This window comes from Dermatophagoides farinae, chromosome 7, assembly GCF_024713945.1.
Source record: "Dermatophagoides farinae isolate YC_2012a chromosome 7, ASM2471394v1, whole genome shotgun sequence".
Taxonomy (NCBI): Eukaryota; Metazoa; Arthropoda; class Arachnida; order Sarcoptiformes; family Pyroglyphidae; genus Dermatophagoides; species Dermatophagoides farinae.
This window is the reverse complement of record NC_134683.1, coordinates 2,121,899-2,142,044: the sequence shown is the minus strand read 5'-3', so window position 1 is coordinate 2,142,044 and position 20,146 is coordinate 2,121,899. Positions and strand designations below refer to the sequence as shown.

The following is a 20,146-nucleotide window of genomic DNA, read 5'->3' as shown; positions in this document are numbered from 1 at the left end:
TTCGTCATCATAAATATTTATTACATACCGACCGAAAATGTCATCGCCCTCAATTAAAATTGAATTATAAATTAAAAAATTTATTCCATACAAACGCACATTATCATCAATCAAATCGTTCTTTGAATCGATGGCCCGATTTTAAAAATTCAAAACAAAATTCTGTTCTTAGTCGATCACGAACATTAAATGATGATGATCGATTGTCAAAAAATACTGATCAACAACAACGACGACAATGGCATCCAGGACATGGTGCAACTGAGATGCAAAAATTTAAAATCAATGGTGAAGTTAGTGGATGGCAGATTGTCAAACAAATGCTTAGTTATACATGGCCTAAAGATCGTCCAGAAATTCGTAATCGCGTCATAATGGCACTTGGATTGTTGGTTGCTGCTAAAGCTGTCAACATAAGCGTGCCGTTTATTTTCAAACATGGTATTGATCATCTTAATCGACATACTGGTGATTTATTGGCAATGACTGATCCGACCAATACGGTTATTACGACCGGTATTGCTTTGATGATTGGTTATGGTATTGCTCGTGCTGGTGCATCATTTTTCAATGAAGCTCGTAATGCAGTGTTTGCAAAAGTTGCACATGATTCTATTCGTCGTGTCGCAAATCAAGTGTTCACACATCTACATAATATGGATCTACATTTTCATTTGAATCGAAATACCGGTGCATTATCAAAAACAATCGATCGTGGTACACGTGGTATTAATTTTGCCTTATCAGCATTGGTTTTCAATGTCTTTCCAACAATATTAGAGGTTTCACTTGTTTCAGCATTGTTATTCTATAAATTTGGTCCAGAATATGTTGCTGTAACGCTTGGTTGTATCGGAATGTATTCATTGTTTACATTGGCTGTTACATCATGGCGTACGAAAATTCGTGTACAAATGAATAAAACGGAAAATGAAGCAGGAGCAAGAGCCATTGATTCATTGATCAATTATGAAACGGTTAAATATTTTACTAATGAAAAATATGAATCGGATGAATATCAGAAATTATTGAAAAAATATACCGATGCATCCATACATACGACTACTAGTTTGGCATTCCTAAATTTTGGTCAAAATGCAATATTCTCTGCTAGTTTAGCTGCCATTATGATATTAGCTACACGTGGTATTGTTGCCGGTGAAATGACTGTTGGTGATCTAGTCATGGTTAATGGTCTTTTATTTCAATTATCAATGCCATTAAATTTTCTTGGATCCGTATATCGAGAAATTCGTCAATCACTTATTGATATGCAAGCAATGTTTAGTCTTTTAAAATTAGAACCAAAAGTTCAGAATAAACCAGGAGCAGTGCCGTTAATTATTTCATCAAAGGATGCATTCATCAAAGTTGAAGATGTATATTTTGAATATAATCCTAATTCACCCATTCTAAATGGCCTTAGCTTTGAAGTACCAACTGGAAAAAAGATTGCTCTTGTTGGTGGATCAGGTTCAGGAAAAAGTACTATTGTTCGTTTGTTATATCGATTTTTTGATCCACAAAAAGGCCGTATATTGATTAATGGTCGTGATATTCGTGATTATGATCTTGAAAGCTTACGAAAAGCAATTTCAATTGTACCACAAGATACAGTTCTATTTAATAATAGCATTTATTTCAATATAAATTATGGAAATCTTAATTGTTCTAAAGAACAGGTATATCAAGCGGCTAAAATGTCTCATCTACATGATTCGATTCTTCGTTGGAAAGATGGCTATGAAACAAATGTCGGTGAACGAGGATTGAAATTAAGTGGTGGCGAAAAACAACGTGTAGCTATTGCTAGAGCCATATTGAAAAATGCACCAATTCTAGCATTTGATGAGGCAACAAGTTCATTAGATTCAATAACCGAACAGAATATAATGAATGCTATAAAAATTGCTGCCGAGAATCGTACATCGGTATTTATTGCACATCGATTATCAACAGTTGTTGATGCTGATACTCTTTATGTGATGGAAGATGGTCGTGTAAAAGAAAGTGGTGATCATTATTCATTGGTTGTTAAACCTGGATCATTGTATGCATCATTATGGGAAAAGCAACATGTTTATGATCGTGAACTTGTCCAACAGCAGCAGCAACAACAACAACAACAACAACGAGATTAGAATCGACAATCTGAAAAAGTGGTTAACATTTTCTGTAAATAGTATTTTATTCATATTGAATGAATTTGTTTTCCAATAAATAAATAAAAAAATCGATTAAAAAATATTTACGACATTAAAAAGATTTATTATATTTTTTTTATTCAGAAAAAAATCATCAGATTTTTGTATTTGATTACAAAAGGGTTAATGGGTTTTGTTGTTTCTTTTATCGAAATTATGGAAAAAAATGGGCAATGGGTGAAGGGAAATAGTTTTGTAAATAGTGTTTACGTATGTATTATTATTGTTGGCTGATTTTTTTCTTGTTTCAATGTCCACTCATAAAACCATTGAATGGTGGTGCAATTCGTGTTGAATTCAATTCATTATTCTTAAGAATTGGCTGTATCAATTCTTCATACCATTGTGTACGATCCGAACATTTGGCCTGTAGATTCAATTGATTTACTGGTGGTAATGCAATCAATGCACGTAATAAATTTTCAATTGATTGTCGTTGTTTGAATAATGCATTGACAACATTTGCACCACGTTCAACGATTGGTGCTTTAAGCAAATAGGATAGAATGGATAAAATTGAATTGAAACGTTGAAATTGTGTTTCCTCTGTAGAAATAAATAATAATGACAAGAATTAGATTTTTATCGAAAAAAAAATTATAATTCATGACAAACTTACTATGATTATGAATCTTGAATGTAACACGTTGACAAAGTTCAGCAAGAATGGCCAAATCCAAAATAATTGGTGATGCTAATAATGAATCCTCACAGGTATTATGTACGACAATAGTATTCTTTCCGCCCAACATTAATTCACTAATGTATTCATCCATAGCACGTTTTGAATCTCCCACATATGGTACATATTTAATAACCACTGTATGATCAGGATGATGTTTACCTTGTCCATAAAGTATCTGATTCGATTCAACCATATCATCGACAACATTTGATTTGGAAATTTCTTTACTACGAAATTGTTTCGGTGCCGACAGGTTATAGCCATCATTATTGCCTAAATGATTATAGCTAACAATTGAACATGGTTTAATACCAGCCGATACAAGAAAATCCACAAGAACGGATTTAAATTTTGTTTGGCCAGATTTAAAATCATCACCACCAATGAACACCTTGTTCACGTTCAGCTAATTCAATTAGACCAGGTACGAATGTATTCTGTGGTGAGCCATTAATGTAAGTAGACTATATATATAAATGAGCGATATGAAAATCAAGAAAAAAAATCAAATTAATAAAATCAAAACAAAACAAAAAAAAAATTACTTTTTCAAGGATAGCTGCAACAGCATACAAAGCTGATGGTGCCAATTCAGCTTCATTACGTTTGATGGCAGTCAACAAATTATCAGCTGTATCATGGATGCCATCCATAACATTAGTAAAACGTTCAGTATTAGCTGTCCACAATACAATGATTGTATCGAGATTATTTTGTTTTTTAAAATCACGTATATCGGCACGAATCTGTTCCACTTGTGACCATTTATCTTTCGATTCAATTACATTATCGGCACGTTCTTTTTGATTGGCTGCAATAAAATCCAGATCATAGATTGCACGACGTGGTCGATATTGTTGCATATATGGACAAAGTTGTTCTTGTAAATTAATATCAAGCACCTTTGCTCTTGTCATTGAATCAGCAAGATTCATACCGGATATATCCCAACCATCAATGAATAAATCATTTGGATCGACCATTGGTAATATATCTTTCATCGGGATGTATAATTCTTTACCATGTGCATCATAGCCCAAGAATATTGTACTTGATTGTGTTATACTACCAAAATAATTGGCTTTCACTTCACCATCTTTTGTCATGAATGACATACGATTTTTATTGGCAATTATTGAAGCCGTAACCGTTGTACCATTATTACCACCCCAACCGATCATCATTAAACCTGTACGTGGTATTCGACGTTCAGTACGAAATGTCAAAACCGATTTCATTGGATAGATCTATTTTTTTTTTTTTTTTTTTGATATATAATTTAAATCAGAATAATATAATTAATTTAAATGAAAAAAAAAATTAAAAAAAAACAAACTGTCATTAACCTTAATTGAATTGGTTTTTTCATCTCGAATACATTTGACATTATCATATTCATAATCTGCTTCGATTGTTTCATCTGTATAACGAATATTTGGGCTTTGAACATTAACCTTCATTGTTTCGTTGCTGTTGTTGTTGATGGTGGCCATTTGTTTGTTTTTTTTTCTAATAATTATAAATGATTGGTTTTTTTCTGTAATATCAATCAATCGTAGTAGTCGTGTCGTCGTAGTAGTAGTAGTAGTATCAATATTTAGTAGAGGCTTGATGACCGGAACTGATATATATATATTTATTGATTTTGTAATGAATAATTAATTGAATGTAAGTAACAAGGATATTGAAGAAAAAAATTAAATTATAGAAGAAGAACAAAGAATTAAGTTGTGTGGGCTGTATCTTTGGTTATTCTAAAAATCATTCAAGTCAATTCATAAGTGGGTTGACAAACTAATACACAAACATTACAAGTACCTTATATACTAAATCATCAAGTGAAACTGAAACGGTTTTTAGTTTCGTCAATGTCACCCCCATTCCCAACAACGATCGACCGAATTCATCGACAATAATCATACAATTATGATGACGACAATGGATGATGTTTTGATTAGAAAGAAGAAGAAAAAAAAAGAAGAAAAAAATCTTGCCATAGATAAGAAAAAAAAAGGCAGATCGTATTTTTTCTGTTGTTGTTTTCATTCTTTTTTCTTTTTCGTTATTTGTTATTGCCTCGATGATTCGAGATTAGTATCATATTTTTTTTCGTGAAACATTAACAAACGGCTAGGTACCTTTGTGTTCTTCTTCTTTTTTTTCATGCTATTCTATGAAGCGTTTGAAACATTTCAAACATGTTTGCTTGCGGCATTTTGTTTTGTAAATAAATGTTTTTTTTTTTTTTAGTTTGATTAGCAGTGTCGAATGATTAGCACGTACACATCGTGTGTATCTTTTTCGAAATCAATTGATATTGGGAGCTAAAAAAAGCAGTGATTGAACACTTGTTGTTGTTGTTGTTGTTGTTGATGTTTAAAAAATGGTCGTGGCTATTCTTGATTTGTCTCGATTTAATCGGATCGATTTGGTTTTTTTTTGTTTTCTTCATTTTTTTTGTTTGTGTGTCTTTAGAGTGTAAAGTTTACACGATAAGAACAATAATTATTTTTCTACTACAAAGAAGTGAAAAAAAATTAATCTGAAAATTGATTGATTTGATTGAAAATAGAATGAAAATGTTTTTTCCCGTCGAGAAAAATAAAATACACATACCATTTCTATTGATATAGACGAATGTTTTTTTTCCGGTAATCGATTAATCGATGGAACTATTGATTGATTGATTTGATGAGCAAGAAAAAAAAGAGAAATATATAGTGGTACCTCGGTTAACGATGTATTCGGTTAGCGATTGTTCCAATTGATTTGGATTTGGTCAATATTTGATTTGGATTTAAATTTTTAAATTTTTTTTTGTCACATTCAGTTTTGTTTTTGAGTTCAAATTCCACTGACCATGTTTAGTTTGGATAATTCTTATCACCACTTCTTGTTCTCGGATTTTTCATCAATCAAATATCATTTGATTTTGACAAAACTTTTTGCCAAGATCTTCATTTTTTAAATGACAATTTTTTTTCATTATTATTTTTATCATTTAACCAATGGTTATCAAGCTGATTTTTGATGGTCAATGAACAATGTTATGGTGGGTCCAAATAGCAAATGAGAAAAAAAAACAAATAGCCATGTATATATATTTACATTAAGTTTTCAAAGAACTAAAGATTTATGATCATAACGAATTAATTATGGTTTTCCATTATATCCTATGTTTCAATCAACGATGGCCAATGTTTCAGAACGGATTAACCATCGGTTAACCGAGGTACCACTGTATATAAATTAAATATATATTATGAATGAATGAATGATTAGATTAGAAAGGGGGAAATTTTTTTTTTTTTTTTTTTTTTTTTTTGGTGTTTGCGTATGAGGTAATCAGAATATCGAGGTATTTCTTTCTTTACATTTTTTTTTTCTTCTATGGGTTATCTTTGTTTTGTTTTTTGTTATTTTTTTCGGGTGGAAAATAATCGAAAAAAACAACAACAACAAAGTAAAAAAAAAAATTTTTTTTTTAATCAAAAAATACATTAACCAATTGCATGTCATTCAAAAATATTATCACACACACCACCACCACATAATAATTATCAATGAATTATTATTATACGATCTAAAAAAAATTGGAAAAAGGGAAAACCAAAAACCAAAAAACCAAAAAAAAAAATCTGGATTTCAAAAATAATTACCATATATATCGTATATGCCAATTCATATTGATTTCGGGAAATTTTTTTTTTCTCCTCTCTTACTATCATATTCTTTTTGTCATCATCATTTTCGGTCAGAAAAACCCAAAAAAAAAAAAAAAAATTCACGGGACAGAAATAAAATCAAGAAGCCAAAATTCATAATGTCAATGAATGTTAATCAATCGATGAATGGAAATGGTCTGTCAAGTGATTTGTGAGAAAAAAAAATCATTTTTTTTTTCATTCATTTATTGCTGGTTTTCTGTTTATATTTTTTTGATCTTTTATTGATCATATATATCTTTTCAGGTTTCTCTTTGGTAAGAGAAAAAAATGTCATTTTCATTGCATTGCAGTTGTTGACACAATCTTAATTCAATCTGATTTTTCTTTTCTTTTCTTTTTTTAAATTCTACTTTTTTTTTGGACGAAAAAGAATCCAAATTTGATGACCATTTTATGTATGTAATGTAGAATTTTCTTATTACGTGAGACCGTGCAAAATTTTTCAATGAAAAATAAAAAATAAAAATAAAAAAATTCCACATTAAAATGTACTTGAATGATTTTATTGGAATTTGAAACTTGTTTTTGTTTTTCATTTCAAAGACGATGATTTGTTTTAATTTTTTTTTGTTTTGAAAATGTTAAAAACTTTGTTCGATTGTCAACATTGATAAACATCGAGAAAAAAAATGTGATAATTAAAAATTTCAAACGAAACGAAAAATTTGTTTCAAGATGGGATTTTTATTTTTCGTTTTTTTTTTTTGGTTTAGCAAACTATGTACAAGACAAGATTAATTTTTTTTTTGGCATTTATACAACACGAGTACATAGCGTGTTTAGTAAAAGAAAAAAAAGTATCAAAAACAAAACAAATCATCATCATCATAATCATTATCGTCATCATCATCATTTGCAATAACATTAGATAGCTCTGATGACACTGATGAAAGTAAAGTGAATCCTGTTTTTTTTCCCTGCTTGAAATGATTGATTTTTTTTTGTGTGTGTGTGTGTGTGCGTGCGTAATGTGAATTTAAATTGAAATGAAATAATGGCGCCATAAATGTGTGAGGTGATGTATTTTTTTTCCTTATTTTTTTTGTTGATTAGATAAAAATGTCTTACGTGTGTGTCGAATATTCTAGAAAAAAAAGTCTTTGATTCAATAAATTTTTTGATGATTTTATTCGATTTTTTTCCTGTATTCTTCGATTTAAATTTAAAAAGAAAAGATAGTAGTTTGTTGGCATATTTTTTTTTTTTTTGAGTGCAAAGTCAAATGTCAAATGTTGAATGTCAAGGTCGAATATTTTTTGTTTTGTGTTCTATCAATAATTGAAATGGAATTTGGATCATGTACTGAATAATGATGATTAGATCCAGATTGATCGAGATTTTTCCGAATCGTTTTTCGTAGTTTCGAAGTTTTTTTTGCCTTTAGATTTGTTTTTGGACTTTTAAATTGAAAAATTGATATGACAAAAATAAAAATAAAAAAAAAGGAAAAAGCTTACGACACTGAGTGTTCCCAAGTGGTTCTCCCCTCCCAAGTACTAACTCAGCTCGACGTAGCTCGGACTTCGGTGATCAGACGAGAACCGAACCGGTATTTTCAACGTGATATGGTCGTAAGCTGAAAGAGTAGGGGTGAAATTTTCGAAATTTTGCACCACATAAGCTTGTAACAATATTTCAATGATAAAAAAGGGTTTTTTTTTGATTAATTCTAAATTGAAATGTTCGTCAGCTTTATTATCAATCAAAGAACATTTTCAATCAATAATTGGATAGTTCAGACTAGCGTTTCTCAATTTTTTTTTTTTGGCTGCGGGCTACTTAAAAAAAACATTTATGAATAATACAGTTGTACTTCGATTAGTAAAATAATAGTCGACCAATTATTTTTTATTACATCTTGTAGCGTTGTAATTTACTATATGACAAACAAAAACATTTAGCATCTTATCATTACAGTATGAATTCTGAAATTTAAAAAAAAAAATTTTCTCAATTTTCAACAATTGTCAATATAGCCTACAACTGTAATCAATATAACAAAATCAACATCATGATGATGATGATTAATTGAAAATCAATCATTAACAAGTTTTTTTATTATAATTGCAAATTTTTTCTTTTCAAATCAAGGACAAACAAAATAAAAAAAACATTTATAAGCAACCAAAAAAAATTCAATTTTTATATCAAAAATCGGATTCATTTACTGTTCAATTTCATTTTATTTCGTTTGCAGATTCTGTATACAAAATGCTTTTACAGGCCATCGATAATATCGATCAGTAAGCTTACATGTGTTTCATATTTAATTCGTTAATCAAATCTATTTTTTTTTTGTTTCGTTTAGTATTTTCGAACCATACCGAAAATCAATCGAAAATTCATATGATGATTGGTTTCGAAAACGTTTCGAAAATGATCCATTGAAACGTGATCTATATCTAACATTTATGTCACTTTTTGTTGTACATTGGATTGTTGGCGCCATTTTTACGATGGCCGATTATTGTGCATTAAAATGGCCATCAATTCGTCGTTATAAAATTCAACCAAAAGAGCTAGAAAAATCATTCAATCTGGAACGTTTTATGAATCTAGCCACAATGGCTACAGTGAATCTATTTTTCTGCTTCATGATTACTAGATTCATTCATTTTATACCATCATTACATAGATCGGCCACCAATGTACCAACATTCACAAGATTTATATTTGAATTTATAATCTCCATTATTGTGGTTGAAGCCGGTTTCTATTATGTACATCGTGGACTTCATTATCCATCATTTTATAAACATGTTCATAAATTTCATCATGAATGGCAAGCACCAATATCGCTGACCATTCTTTATGTACATCCAATTGAACATTTTCTGGTTAATGTGATACCAATTCTTGCAGGTCCATGGATATTAGGATCACATCCATCATTCACATGGTTTTGGATTGTTTTCTCACTTGTTGTTGGTATGTCCAATCATTCTGGTTGGTATTATATAGTCAACTTATTGGGTCCACCATTGTTCCATGATTTTCATCATCATTTATTCATTGGTAATTATGGTCTTATGGGTCTTTTTGATCGTATTCATCGAACCGATCTTTATTTTCGTCAATCTCGTTATTTTCAAAATTATCGTACCATTTTGGGAATGGTTCCAAAAGAAATCGATGACAAAAAGGAGACTAATTGATGTTTTTCATCAAGTTTATAGAAATATCAAATACACAACTTATGTTGAACATAAATTTATTGAAACGCCTGTAATTTCAGCTTACGACCGGTTCTCGTCTGATCACCGAGTTTCAATTTAGAATTATTGTAAAAATTTACTGAAAAATGCTCAAATGAATTAAATAAAAAAACAAAAATTGTGGCCTTTTTTTATCATTGAAACATTGTTACAAGTTTTCACTTTACAAATTGAGAATCATCACCGTTTCTTCCAGCTTACGACCATATCACGTAGAAAAAACTGGTTCTCGTCTGATCACCAAAGTCAAACTACGTCGAGCCGAGTTAGTACTTGGGAGGGGAACCACTTGGGAACACTCGGTGTCGTAAGCTTTTTCATTTTTTTGATTTTTAGACATCTTTTTGCTATTTTGAACAAAAAAATTATTATGTTTCAAGGTTAAATTAACTTTTTAATGATAATTGTTTGTCGAATGTGGATTGATTAATTTGAAATCATTTACAATGGGCGATTTCAAATGGGTGGGAAGTAATTTTCGTTTAGCTATATTCATCAAATTGTTAATGGGCGTTTCAAACAATATGGTGAATATAAAACCAACAATATAGGAAATGGTTAGAATTGAAACACAATGATATAAGATTTCAATAAGATTTCGTCGTGATCTATGATCAATATAGATAACTAGAAAATGTGTTAAATACACTGAATATATAATCCTCGATAATGGTCGAATAGCTGGCCAACTTAGCAATTGATTAAGAATTGATTTAATGGCCTTTATTTATCATTAATTGGATGAATGATACGATTTTTGATGGTAACGGATTGAAATTTTGAAAAAAATGAAAAAGCTTACGACACCGAGTGTTCCCAAGTGGTTCCCCTCCCAAGTACTAACTCGGCTCGACGTAGTTTGACTTCGGTGATCAGACGAGAACCGGTATTTTCTACGTGATATGGTCGTAAGCTGAAAGGATAGAGGTGATTCTCAATTCGTAAAGTGGAAACTTGTAACAATATTTCAATGATAAAAAGGCCACAATTTTTGTTTTTTCATTTAATTCATTTGAGCATTTTTCAGTAAATTTTTACAATAATTCTAAATTAAAACTCGGTAATCAGACAAGAACAGCTTCCAACAAAATTTAACCATACATAGAATAACATTCTTATGTAAAAATCAAGTATATCGTATGAAATTTGGAGGAAATTTTACAATCAACGAACAACCGTTTGTCTTCGATAAATTACGTAACAATTTTCAATATTATATTCCTGAAGAATTAAATGAGATTATCAACGTTAAAGCATTTAATTCATTTAATTCCTCAATGAATCTACAAGATCTTTCTTCTGTCGTAAAAGAGGAAAAACAATTAATTAAACAACTGGTGATAAAATTTTTCAAAACCTATGTAATCCATATAATTTTTTTTATAATAATTGTTTTGTTAATAGTAACTTAAAGAGTAGAAATGATTATCCTATGTACATACTAACAAATAAAACACAGGAAATACTTGCGTGTTGCTCGTGTGCAATATCATTTGGCGGTATTAAGATAATCAACGAAATTCGAAAAAAAAACAACCAAAATATTAACATACAATAATAATTAAAAAAAAAATTCTTTTTCCTTTTTCCCTAAACATTGTTAAAATCAGAATGATTATACCCAGGGCCGGCCGAGGCGCCTGTGCAGACTGTGCACCGCACAAGGCCTCGCGCTGCCTTCGCCCTTTCCGCTGTACAACACAGGGCCTCGCGGCTCCAACTTTTCAAGCTATTTTTGCACAAGGCTTCGCGATTTTCTCGGCCGGCCCTGATTATACCTCTACTTTCTACACAGAAAAAAATCCCTCCGGAAAAAGAGGGCAAACTTTGTGTAAACAGAGAATGCGCGTGGGCTTAGCGGTACACAGATGACGTTATGACAAGTGGATAAAAGGACAGCGCTCACCCCTTTGGCGATCATTCTATTATTTTTTGTTGTTTGATGCACATATCATATTTTATGTTCACTTATGTTCACATTTGTATACAAACATATATGTTTTCTTTTATTTTATTATGAATTTTTCCTTTGTTTTCACTTCTCCCATGCTCACAATGATTTTCGTGGAAAAAAAATCAACTTTTAGAAATTCTGAAATAAAAAAAAAATTCGACATGATTTTTTGTTTAAAAAAAAAATCGAATTATTGAATCCATGCTGGATAGTTCTCATTTGTGATTTTGTCATCCGAACGTTTGTGAATTTAAAAAAAAATAATGGCTCAAAAAAATTGATTTTGATTTTGTTCTGCCTTATTATTCGTATCCATGGATATTTTTACAAGATAAAATTCTTTTCTCCGATGTATGGAAACGAAAATTTATTGCAAGAATATCGACAAGAATATGGATTGAAACGAAAGTTTCTTTACGCGGTCCTATAAATAATATCAAAAGATTATGTCAAGATATAATCGTTCAAAAGAACTATGGTATTGAAAAATTAATTTCATTTTATAGAATTATTACCAAGAAGGATGGTGATATAAATCAAATGGTTACCGAGGCGCGTAAAATCATTAAACGCGAAGCTGAATTTGACAAATTCAAATACTTTGAAAAGATAATCGATCAGATAAAATGGAATAACACCGTTAATCTTAATAAGATCCTTCGTTACGAATTTGATTGTGATAAGGATGAATTTATGTTAATTGATAAATGCCAATATCTTGGTAATAATGAAATATTTTTAGAACTTAAAAAATCATCAATTCCTAAGAATTTGGTCACATTATTGGACAAGAACCCATCACCGGGTAAAAAGTTGAATAAGAAAATTTTATTTCCAAATATCCGTGCTTGTTATTTCTTAAAACTCTTCTACATCGAATTTGAAAACCAATTGTATGCTCCCAAAAATATTTTTCCAAACAAAGGAAGCAACAATGTTATCAGATAGCATATTAAATTCTAATGATGGAGATGAAAATATTTTTGATTGGAATGAATTAATTAAGGAATTGATTTCAGAAATCAAAAAAAATTATGAAATCAAATACCGAAGAAATAAAAGTTGAAATGGTAGCCGAAAGAAAAATCATTATCAACAATGATGAACGTATCGGTTTTTGGGGAATAATTTTAGACATCATCATCAATTTATTGGCAACCATACCGTTTTTCATAATGGGAAAATTTTATAAATTTATTGGTAAAAATAAAGAAGAGATAATGGAGGCGGATATAAATGAACAAAAACGTAATGATGACCCGTTGGTAATTTTGGAAATTGAAGAAGAAGAGTCCTTACAAAATTTGAATATTTCTCAAATTCAAGAAGTTGAAATTCATGAAAATTTATGTTTAGAATCTAAAATGAGTTTCCATTCCCTTTATTCTTTCTTTTTTCTTTTCTTTCCTATTCTTCCGTCTTAAAGTGGGGGGATGCAATATCCAATGTCCTCTCATGAACTTTTGTCCCAATTTTTAATTGTGAAATCATTTCACAATCTTTCTGAATGTATTATTTCTTTCCTAATTTAAACTCATTCATTCATTTCATATTTAATTTCTTGTCCACTAAATTTTCAATAAAATAATTTTTTTTATTTACGTGTAACGTCTTAAATCATTTACTCCAAATTCAATTGTAAAAAGTTGATCGTTAATGCTCTACCAGCTTAGGTATCTTCCAATATTAACGTCTGTCTAATTCTCTGGCCATATTATCATTCAAACGATTGATTAATTTTGCTGAAACTTTCGACCATTGCAGTAAAAATAATTTACGGTAGATCCATGCTAGAGATTGTTTTTATTACAAATATTTCAATGATAAAAAAGGCCACAATTTTTTTGAGCATTTTTTCAGTAAATTGTTACAATAATTCTAAATTGAAATTCGGTGATCAGACGAGGACCGGTGTTTTCAACGTGATATGGTTGTAAGCTGAAAAAACATCCTTGATTTTCAATTCATAAAGTGGAAATTTTTTTTTGCACAATTCATTATTTCACAAAAATAACCTGATTTAAATTTTCAATAAAAATAAACCCACTTATGACATCTAGTGGACATAATTTTTGGAAAAAAAAACAATGCCAAGTTACAAGACACATTGCTATCGATGGTCAACAATCGATTACTTCATGTGATGAAATATTCAAGACATGCTATTGGTTTTGATTTTATTTTTGTTTTGAATTTTTAATTAACCAGATGTAAATGAATCATTGAAAATAACGTTAGAGAAAATAATGTCACAATCTTCTAAAAGTGGCAATCAAGCCACATCATTTGCATCATTATCGGATATATTGGCCAATTCATCATCGACTAAACGTACAACACGTAGTAGCATTCGTGCATCTACAGCTGCTACTTCAGGTGTATCCTTATTGCCGACACTTGAAGATTTGAGACAAAAACTTGATGGTGTCCATGATGATTCTGGTATGAAGTTAAATCTTTCACGTGCATTCGGTGGTCTACCATCGTCATTTTGTTTCGATTCAAATGATCAATCATCATCATTACTGGCATCGACATCGAATGATCATCAAGAATTTTATAATAATATTAATAATAACCTGAATACTGGACGACAAAAACGGCAGCAATTGAAACGTGAACACCGAGGATCGCAAAATGCATTCAAAACCGAAGCTGGTAGTTGCACAAGTGTTTACAATGATACAGAACGTGAAATCACTCATATAATCAGACAGATTGAATTGACTAAAAATCTCAATTTTAAGGATGATGATCCCGATGATAAAGATCGAGTTCATCAGGATCGGTTACTACCTGAATTCAATCTTATACAATTACCTGTTGATTTTAATCTTGATCATGGCCAAATAAATGTTTATCAATCAGGAATAATTGAAATTGTCAGTGGTGATCAAACACCTGTTAAATTTCAAATGCGCCGTGCTACGAAACAAATAGATAATCCATTGACAACTGATTTAATTTTAACCACCGAAAATCAAGTAATTATTGAACGAATGAATGTATGTGTACCTGAAACTGTTCCTAATGATTTGGATAAATCAACGAAATGATAATGGTTAAATTTGAATTGAAATTTTTGATTTTTTTCTTTTTAATTCGGATCCATCATTTATGAACGGTACTCACGTGTTATTATTTTCAACATATTGTCTGTTTGCATTGTATTTGTACAGTTTTGTAATTTTTTTTTTAAATCTGTTCATTTCTTTAACTTCTTCATATATAGAATTGATATCATTAAAAGTTATAATAATAAAATTATTTAAAATGCAAATACGACCATTATCATTATCGATGAGGATTTACTTTCGTCTATCATCATCAATGCGAGCAGCATTAACAAAAACATATTCTACAAAATTTAAAAATGACATTGAAAATCATCATCAACATGACCAGATTACTGCCGAATCAATTGTTGAAAGAATAAAAAATTATTCACAACTTAAACAAGGTAAAGAATTTCGGATTAGGCCACCCATTGTAACCATAATGGGTCATGTTGATCATGGTAAAACAACATTACTTGATTCGATTCGTAAATCCGAACTAGTCAAACAAGAACATGGTGGTATTACGCAACATATCGGTGCATTTGTTGTATCCCTTCAAGATGATAAAAATATACGACAAAGTAGAATCGAAGATCTGGTTGTCTTTCTTGATACACCAGGTCATAAAGCGTTTAGTTCGATGCGTGAACGTGGTGCATTAGTAACCGATATTATTGTATTGGTCGTTGCGGCAGATGATGGTGTTATGGAACAAACAATCGAATCGATATCTTTTGCACAGAAATCACAAGTTCCCATTATCGTTGCCATTAATAAAATTGATAAAATTCAAAATAATCCAGATTTAATTGAAAATGTCAAATTTGGTCTAAAATCACAAGGTATCGTTCTTGAAGAAGATGGTGGTGATATTCAATCGATCAAAATAAGTGCACTTAAAGGTGAAGGTATCTATGAATTGAAAGAAGCAATCATTGCATTAGCAGAAACATTAGAACTACGAGCACCGATTGATGGAAATGTTGAAGGTTCAATCATCGAATCCAGTATCCATCCACATCGTGGCCGTTTGACAACCATTCTCGTTCAACAAGGAACATTAAAACGAAGTGATATTCTAATCAGTACAAATAGCCGTAATGGTAATGTTAGCTGGGCAAAAGTTCGTGCTATGTTTGATGAATATGGTCAAGTAATCAATGAAGTTCAGCCTGGATTTTCGGCTCAGGTTATCGGATGGCGTGATGATACATTACCCGATGCCGGTGATCAGGTTTGGCAATTCAATTCGGAAAAACAAGTACGAGATATATTAGGAATGAGTAAAGAACTAGAACGACAAATTCGATTATCAATCGATGCAAAAGCTATCGAACAAAAACGTGAAGAACATGATACTGTTTATAAGACAGAATTGGCTGCTCGGCGTGAAGCCGGTATCCGTTATAAACGTAAACGTTCATCGATTCCACGTACGAAATTAATTCAAACTGAAGGTGATGAATTTAAAACAAGTATTGTATTGAAAGCTGATGTTAACGGTAGTCTAGAAGTTCTATTGGATTTATTTGATTCATATCCAAATGAAACAAGTCCAGCTAAATTAAATCTAATCCATTATGGTCTTGGTAATGTAACCGAAAATGATATTGAATTAGCATCATGTTTTCCAAATGGAATGATCTATACATTCAATGTAGGTGTATTTACACCGGCCCTTTTAAAACATGCAAAAGAATTAAATATTCCTATTAAACGTTTCAATGTGATTTATCATCTTGTTGATCATCTTAAAGAAACTTTACAAGAACGAATGCCATTCGTTGATAAAGAAGAAATTCTTGGCGAAGCAATTGTCATACAAGAATTTGTTGTCAATGATAAAAAGAAAAAAGTTCCCGTAGCTGGATCAAGATGTTCAAAAGGAATATTGAAAAAGAATGCCTTATATAAATTGATTCGAAATGGACATATTATAGCTAAAGATTTAAAATTATCATCAATGCGTCATCATAAAGACGAAGTGGATACGATTAAAAAAGATTTCGATTGTGGTCTAATGATTGCCGACAATATTATTTCGAATAAAAGCGGTCAAGTTATTCGATTTCAATCACAAGATTTACTCATCTGTTATCAGCTAGTGAATGTTCATCTTCCATTACAATGGAAACCGAAAGGATTTTAGCCAACTCATTGTCAATCTTTTTTTTCCCCTGTTTATTCAATGTTTTTTTTTCATTTCTTTAGGTTTTTTTCTTTCTTTCATTGTTGAATTTTTTTTTACTACTTATTATTATTTTTTTTGGAAATAAACTCTTAGTCGACATTTGAACATAATCATATAATTTAGTTTATTTATCAATCAATCAATTGGCTTTAAAGTTTGAGTGAAAATGGAAAAAATGTCCAACTTGTTTTTTATTCAATTATTATCTTTGATTTTTTTGATTTTATTCATTCATTCCATTGATTCCAACCATGTTGGAACTTGTCTTCATACGAAAAATCATTTACGAATTCCAGTGCCAAACATATCGTTGTATGAAGAGGTAATGGTTCTTTTTTAATAAATTGAAGTTACCATAATTTTATTAAATTTTGTTTTTTTTTTAAATAAATTTTCAGTGTTCACCATGGTCAGAAAATTCTTGCTGTGATCGTCAAACATCGATTCTTTCACATCAAATGTTGAATCAATTTAATTTTAATCTTTCTCATTGTGGGCTGAATTCCATATCGGCTGGTTGTCTTCGATATTTTATCAAAGATCTTTGTTATTATAATTGTGATCCATATATTGAACCATGGATTGTGAAAATTGATTCAAAATTTGGTCCTGAAGATTATGAACAAGAACGAATCGTACAGGTACCATTATGTGAAAGTGATTGTATTGAATGGTGGAATCAATGTTCAGAATCATCGTTGACATGTGTCCGAAATTGGCGTAAACATTTTGAATGGAATGAGATAGATGCTGATTCAATGATTACAAATCATTGTCCAAATGGTGCTCAATGTATACCGTTTAAATTTGTATATAAAGATGCATATGATTTTTGTCAAACTGTTTGGGATAATCGTTGGAAAGTTGTACAAGATACAGAACAATGTATAACCTTTGAATTTGGTGACGGTAATCAATCGAATCCTAATCGATTGGTTGCTGAATATTACCTGAATGAACATTTGAAATTATTGTTTCACATTGATCTAATACCATTGTTTATGGAATTGTTTATTTTTGTCATATTTGTCTATTTTATTGTCACATTTATCGTGAAAATTTGTAAACGTCGTTAACATGATCGTTTATTTGATGATTCAAAATCTAATAAAAAATATGATGAAAATTGTGTGATTTAAATTTTTTCGATCACTTTATTTATTAGCGACCCATTAGTCTTCGAAGCAAAACAGACATCGCAACGTGGTGCACAATTTGTTGATTTGATCTTTATAACGTCGAAAATTCGGTCCAAAATCTTTTTTAATAGCTCGATCCAATCATGAGTGTTCTTGATAAAATTACGGCCATCGAAGCCGAGGTAAGTGACGCATTTAACAATAAGCAAAATTCTCAAAATTGAATAATTAGATGGCCAGAACACAACGAAACAAAGCGACGATGGGACATTTGGGTATTCTTAAAGCTCGTTTAGCTAAACTTCGACGTGAACTAATTACTCCTAAAGGTGGTGGAGGTGCTACTGGTGAAGGTTTTGATGTGGCCAAAACTGGCGATGCTCGAATCGGATTCGTTGGTTTTCCATCCGTCGGCAAATCGACGTTATTGTCAAATTTAGCTGGCGTTTATTCTGAAGTTGCTGCCTATGAATTCACAACATTAACAACTGTACCCGGAGTGATAAAATATAAAGGTGCTAAAATTCAATTACTCGATCTTCCTGGAATCATAGAAGGTGCCAAAGATGGTAAAGGTCGTGGTCGTCAGGTTATTGCCGTTGCTCGAACTTGTAGCTTAATTTATATTGTATTGGATGTACTAAAACCATTGCAACATAAACGAATAATTGAACGAGAATTAGAAGGATTTGGTATTCGTCTGAATAAAGAACCCCCACAGATAACGCTACGCCGGAAAGATAAAGGTGGTATTAACCTACAATGTTTAGTACAGCAATCGGAATTGGATTTCGATACTGTCAAAACAATATTAGCCGAATATCGAATAGCGAATGCTGATGTTGTACTCAAATATGATGCCAATGCTGATGATTTAATTGATGTGATAGAAGGCAACCGTATCTATACTCCTTGTATTTATATCCTGAACAAAATTGATCAGATTTCCATTGAAGAATTGGAAATTATTTATAAAATTCCACATTGTGTTCCTATATCCGCTCATCATAAATGGAATTTTGATGATCTTCTCTATAGGACATGGGATTATCTGAAATTAATTCGAATGTACGTTGCTGAATTTCTGTGATTAATTAATTAATTAATTTTTTTTTTTATTTTGAAAAATTTTTAGCTATACAAAACCAAAAGGTCAACTGCCTGATTATGATGCACCGGTCATTCTGAATCGTGAACGTAAAACGGTTGAAGATTTCTGTAATAAACTACATAAATCGATTATGAAAGAATTCAAATAGTAAGTAATCTAATTGATTGATATATAGAATTTAATTTTAAACAAACAATATAATTAATCAACAAATTCTACATCATCAGTGCATTAGTATGGGGAACATCGGTGAAACATAATCCACAAAAAGTTGGTAAAGATCATGAATTGAATGATGAAGATGTTGTACAAGTTGTTAAAAAGTAAGTATCAAATCAAATAATTATTTATATCGAAATTTTTTTTCTAATAATTTTTTTCCTTTTTTTAGGGTCTAAATTTGTGATGGAAACTCAATAATTTGTGAACGAAATTAATTTTCCTTTCAAAAAAAAACAAACAAACAAACAATCCTTTCCAAATTTGTTGTCATGGTTATGGAAACTCAATAATTTGTGAACGAAATTATGAAATCAATTATTATATAAATTGGATATGAAAATAATGAATTGGAACCTAGAGTTATATTGGGTTAGTCGGCAACCTTTTTCGGACATTTTCAAAATTTTTTTATGTGGGCAAAAATAAAAAACAAACAAACAAACAATCCTTTCCAGTTCAAAATAAATCAATTGAAAATATGTTAAACAAAAATCATATTGATTTTCACGGTTATTTTCTGTTGTTCATGGTTATGGCCAGAAAATAACAAATCCATACTAACACGACCAGTTCAGAATCATCCAACCTAACACGACCAATTCAGAATTCAAAATTGAGAAAATAACATGTGTTTGTAG

At 30.6% G+C, this 20,146-nt stretch overlaps 7 protein-coding genes, 2 non-coding genes and 1 pseudogene across 9 annotated transcripts; 7 read left to right on the top strand and 3 right to left on the bottom strand.

The window, feature by feature from the left end:
- Positions 1-266: 266 nt before the first annotated feature.
- ABCB7 (ATP binding cassette subfamily B member 7) lies at positions 267-2,263 on the top strand. Its single transcript, XM_047060634.2, has one exon. It carries the CDS (start codon positions 267-269, stop codon positions 2,139-2,141), a length of 1,875 nt encoding a protein of 624 aa, XP_046916590.2. The 3' UTR covers positions 2,142-2,263.
- On the bottom strand, positions 2,248-4,839 carry Inos (Inositol-3-phosphate synthase). The gene is given in 5 exon segments (XM_047060647.2): positions 2,248-2,750; positions 2,824-3,280; positions 3,282-3,353; positions 3,435-4,136; positions 4,236-4,839. Coding segments are annotated over 5 exon segments (1,677 nt in total). The 5' UTR covers positions 4,383-4,839; the 3' UTR covers positions 2,248-2,451.
- Positions 4,840-8,067: 3,228 nt separating this feature from the next.
- On the bottom strand, positions 8,068-8,194 carry LOC124497361 (5S ribosomal RNA; annotated as a pseudogene).
- A 537-nt stretch (positions 8,195-8,731) lies between these two features.
- Positions 8,732-9,950, top strand: LOC142597706 (fatty acid hydroxylase domain-containing protein 2-like). The gene is made up of 2 exons (XM_075732958.1): positions 8,732-8,860; positions 8,926-9,950. The coding sequence occupies exons 1-2, from the start codon at positions 8,829-8,831 to the stop codon at positions 9,770-9,772; spliced, it is 879 nt and encodes a 292-aa protein (XP_075589073.1). The 5' UTR covers positions 8,732-8,828; the 3' UTR covers positions 9,773-9,950.
- Positions 9,951-10,027: 77 nt separating this feature from the next.
- Positions 10,028-10,146, top strand: LOC124497360 (5S ribosomal RNA). The gene has a single exon (XR_006959413.1). It is a non-coding gene; the product is annotated as a 5S ribosomal RNA (ribosomal RNA).
- Positions 10,147-10,627: 481 nt separating this feature from the next.
- On the bottom strand, positions 10,628-10,746 carry LOC124497359 (5S ribosomal RNA). Its single transcript, XR_006959412.2, has one exon. It is a non-coding gene; the product is annotated as a 5S ribosomal RNA (ribosomal RNA).
- Positions 10,747-13,913: 3,167 nt separating this feature from the next.
- On the top strand, positions 13,914-15,068 carry LOC124496366 (uncharacterized). Its single transcript, XM_047059879.2, has one exon. The coding sequence runs from the start codon at positions 14,033-14,035 to the stop codon at positions 14,840-14,842; it is 810 nt and encodes a 269-aa protein (XP_046915835.1). The 5' UTR covers positions 13,914-14,032; the 3' UTR covers positions 14,843-15,068.
- mIF2 (mitochondrial translation initiation factor 2) lies at positions 14,904-17,146 on the top strand. The gene has a single exon (XM_047059875.2). The coding sequence runs from the start codon at positions 14,904-14,906 to the stop codon at positions 16,992-16,994; it is 2,091 nt and encodes a 696-aa protein (XP_046915831.2). The 3' UTR covers positions 16,995-17,146.
- Positions 17,073-18,171, top strand: LOC124496365 (sperm-egg fusion protein Juno). The gene is made up of 2 exons (XM_047059878.2): positions 17,073-17,358; positions 17,435-18,171. The coding sequence occupies exons 1-2, from the start codon at positions 17,203-17,205 to the stop codon at positions 18,110-18,112; spliced, it is 834 nt and encodes a 277-aa protein (XP_046915834.1). The 5' UTR covers positions 17,073-17,202; the 3' UTR covers positions 18,113-18,171.
- Positions 18,172-18,207: 36 nt separating this feature from the next.
- On the top strand, positions 18,208-20,000 carry 128up (GTP-binding protein 128up). The gene is made up of 6 exons (XM_075732956.1): positions 18,208-18,357; positions 18,408-19,243; positions 19,311-19,433; positions 19,514-19,609; positions 19,678-19,771; positions 19,964-20,000. The coding sequence occupies exons 1-5, from the start codon at positions 18,319-18,321 to the stop codon at positions 19,682-19,684; spliced, it is 1,101 nt and encodes a 366-aa protein (XP_075589071.1). The 5' UTR covers positions 18,208-18,318; the 3' UTR covers positions 19,685-19,771; positions 19,964-20,000.
- The last annotated feature ends 146 nt before the right edge of the window (positions 20,001-20,146 follow it).

What these genes read in the sequence shown, in the direction of transcription:
- ABCB7 (XM_047060634.2), top strand. Translation starts at nt 267, where the DNA reads ATGCAAAAATTTAAAATCAATGGTGAAGTTAGTGGATGGCAGATTGTC.
- LOC142597706 (XM_075732958.1), top strand. Translation starts at nt 8,829, where the DNA reads ATGCTTTTACAGGCCATCGATAATATCGATCA. An exon ending in GCCATCGATAATATCGATCA is followed by an intron (nt 8,861 to 8,925) that starts GTAAGCTTACAT and finishes TGTTTCGTTTAG; the next exon opens with TATTTTCGAACCATACCGAA.
- LOC124496366 (XM_047059879.2), top strand. Translation starts at nt 14,033, where the DNA reads ATGTCACAATCTTCTAAAAGTGGCAATCAAGCCACATCATTTGCATCA.
- mIF2 (XM_047059875.2), top strand. Translation starts at nt 14,904, where the DNA reads ATGAACGGTACTCACGTGTTATTATTTTCAACATATTGTCTGTTTGCA.
- LOC124496365 (XM_047059878.2), top strand. Translation starts at nt 17,203, where the DNA reads ATGGAAAAAATGTCCAACTTGTTTTTTATTCAATTATTATCTTTGATT. An exon ending in ACATATCGTTGTATGAAGAG is followed by an intron (nt 17,359 to 17,434) that starts GTAATGGTTCTT and finishes ATAAATTTTCAG; the next exon opens with TGTTCACCATGGTCAGAAAA.
- 128up (XM_075732956.1), top strand. Translation starts at nt 18,319, where the DNA reads ATGAGTGTTCTTGATAAAATTACGGCCATCGAAGCCGAG. An exon ending in TTACGGCCATCGAAGCCGAG is followed by an intron (nt 18,358 to 18,407) that starts GTAAGTGACGCA and finishes TTGAATAATTAG; the next exon opens with ATGGCCAGAACACAACGAAA. An exon ending in TATCTGAAATTAATTCGAAT is followed by an intron (nt 19,244 to 19,310) that starts GTACGTTGCTGA and finishes AAAAATTTTTAG; the next exon opens with CTATACAAAACCAAAAGGTC.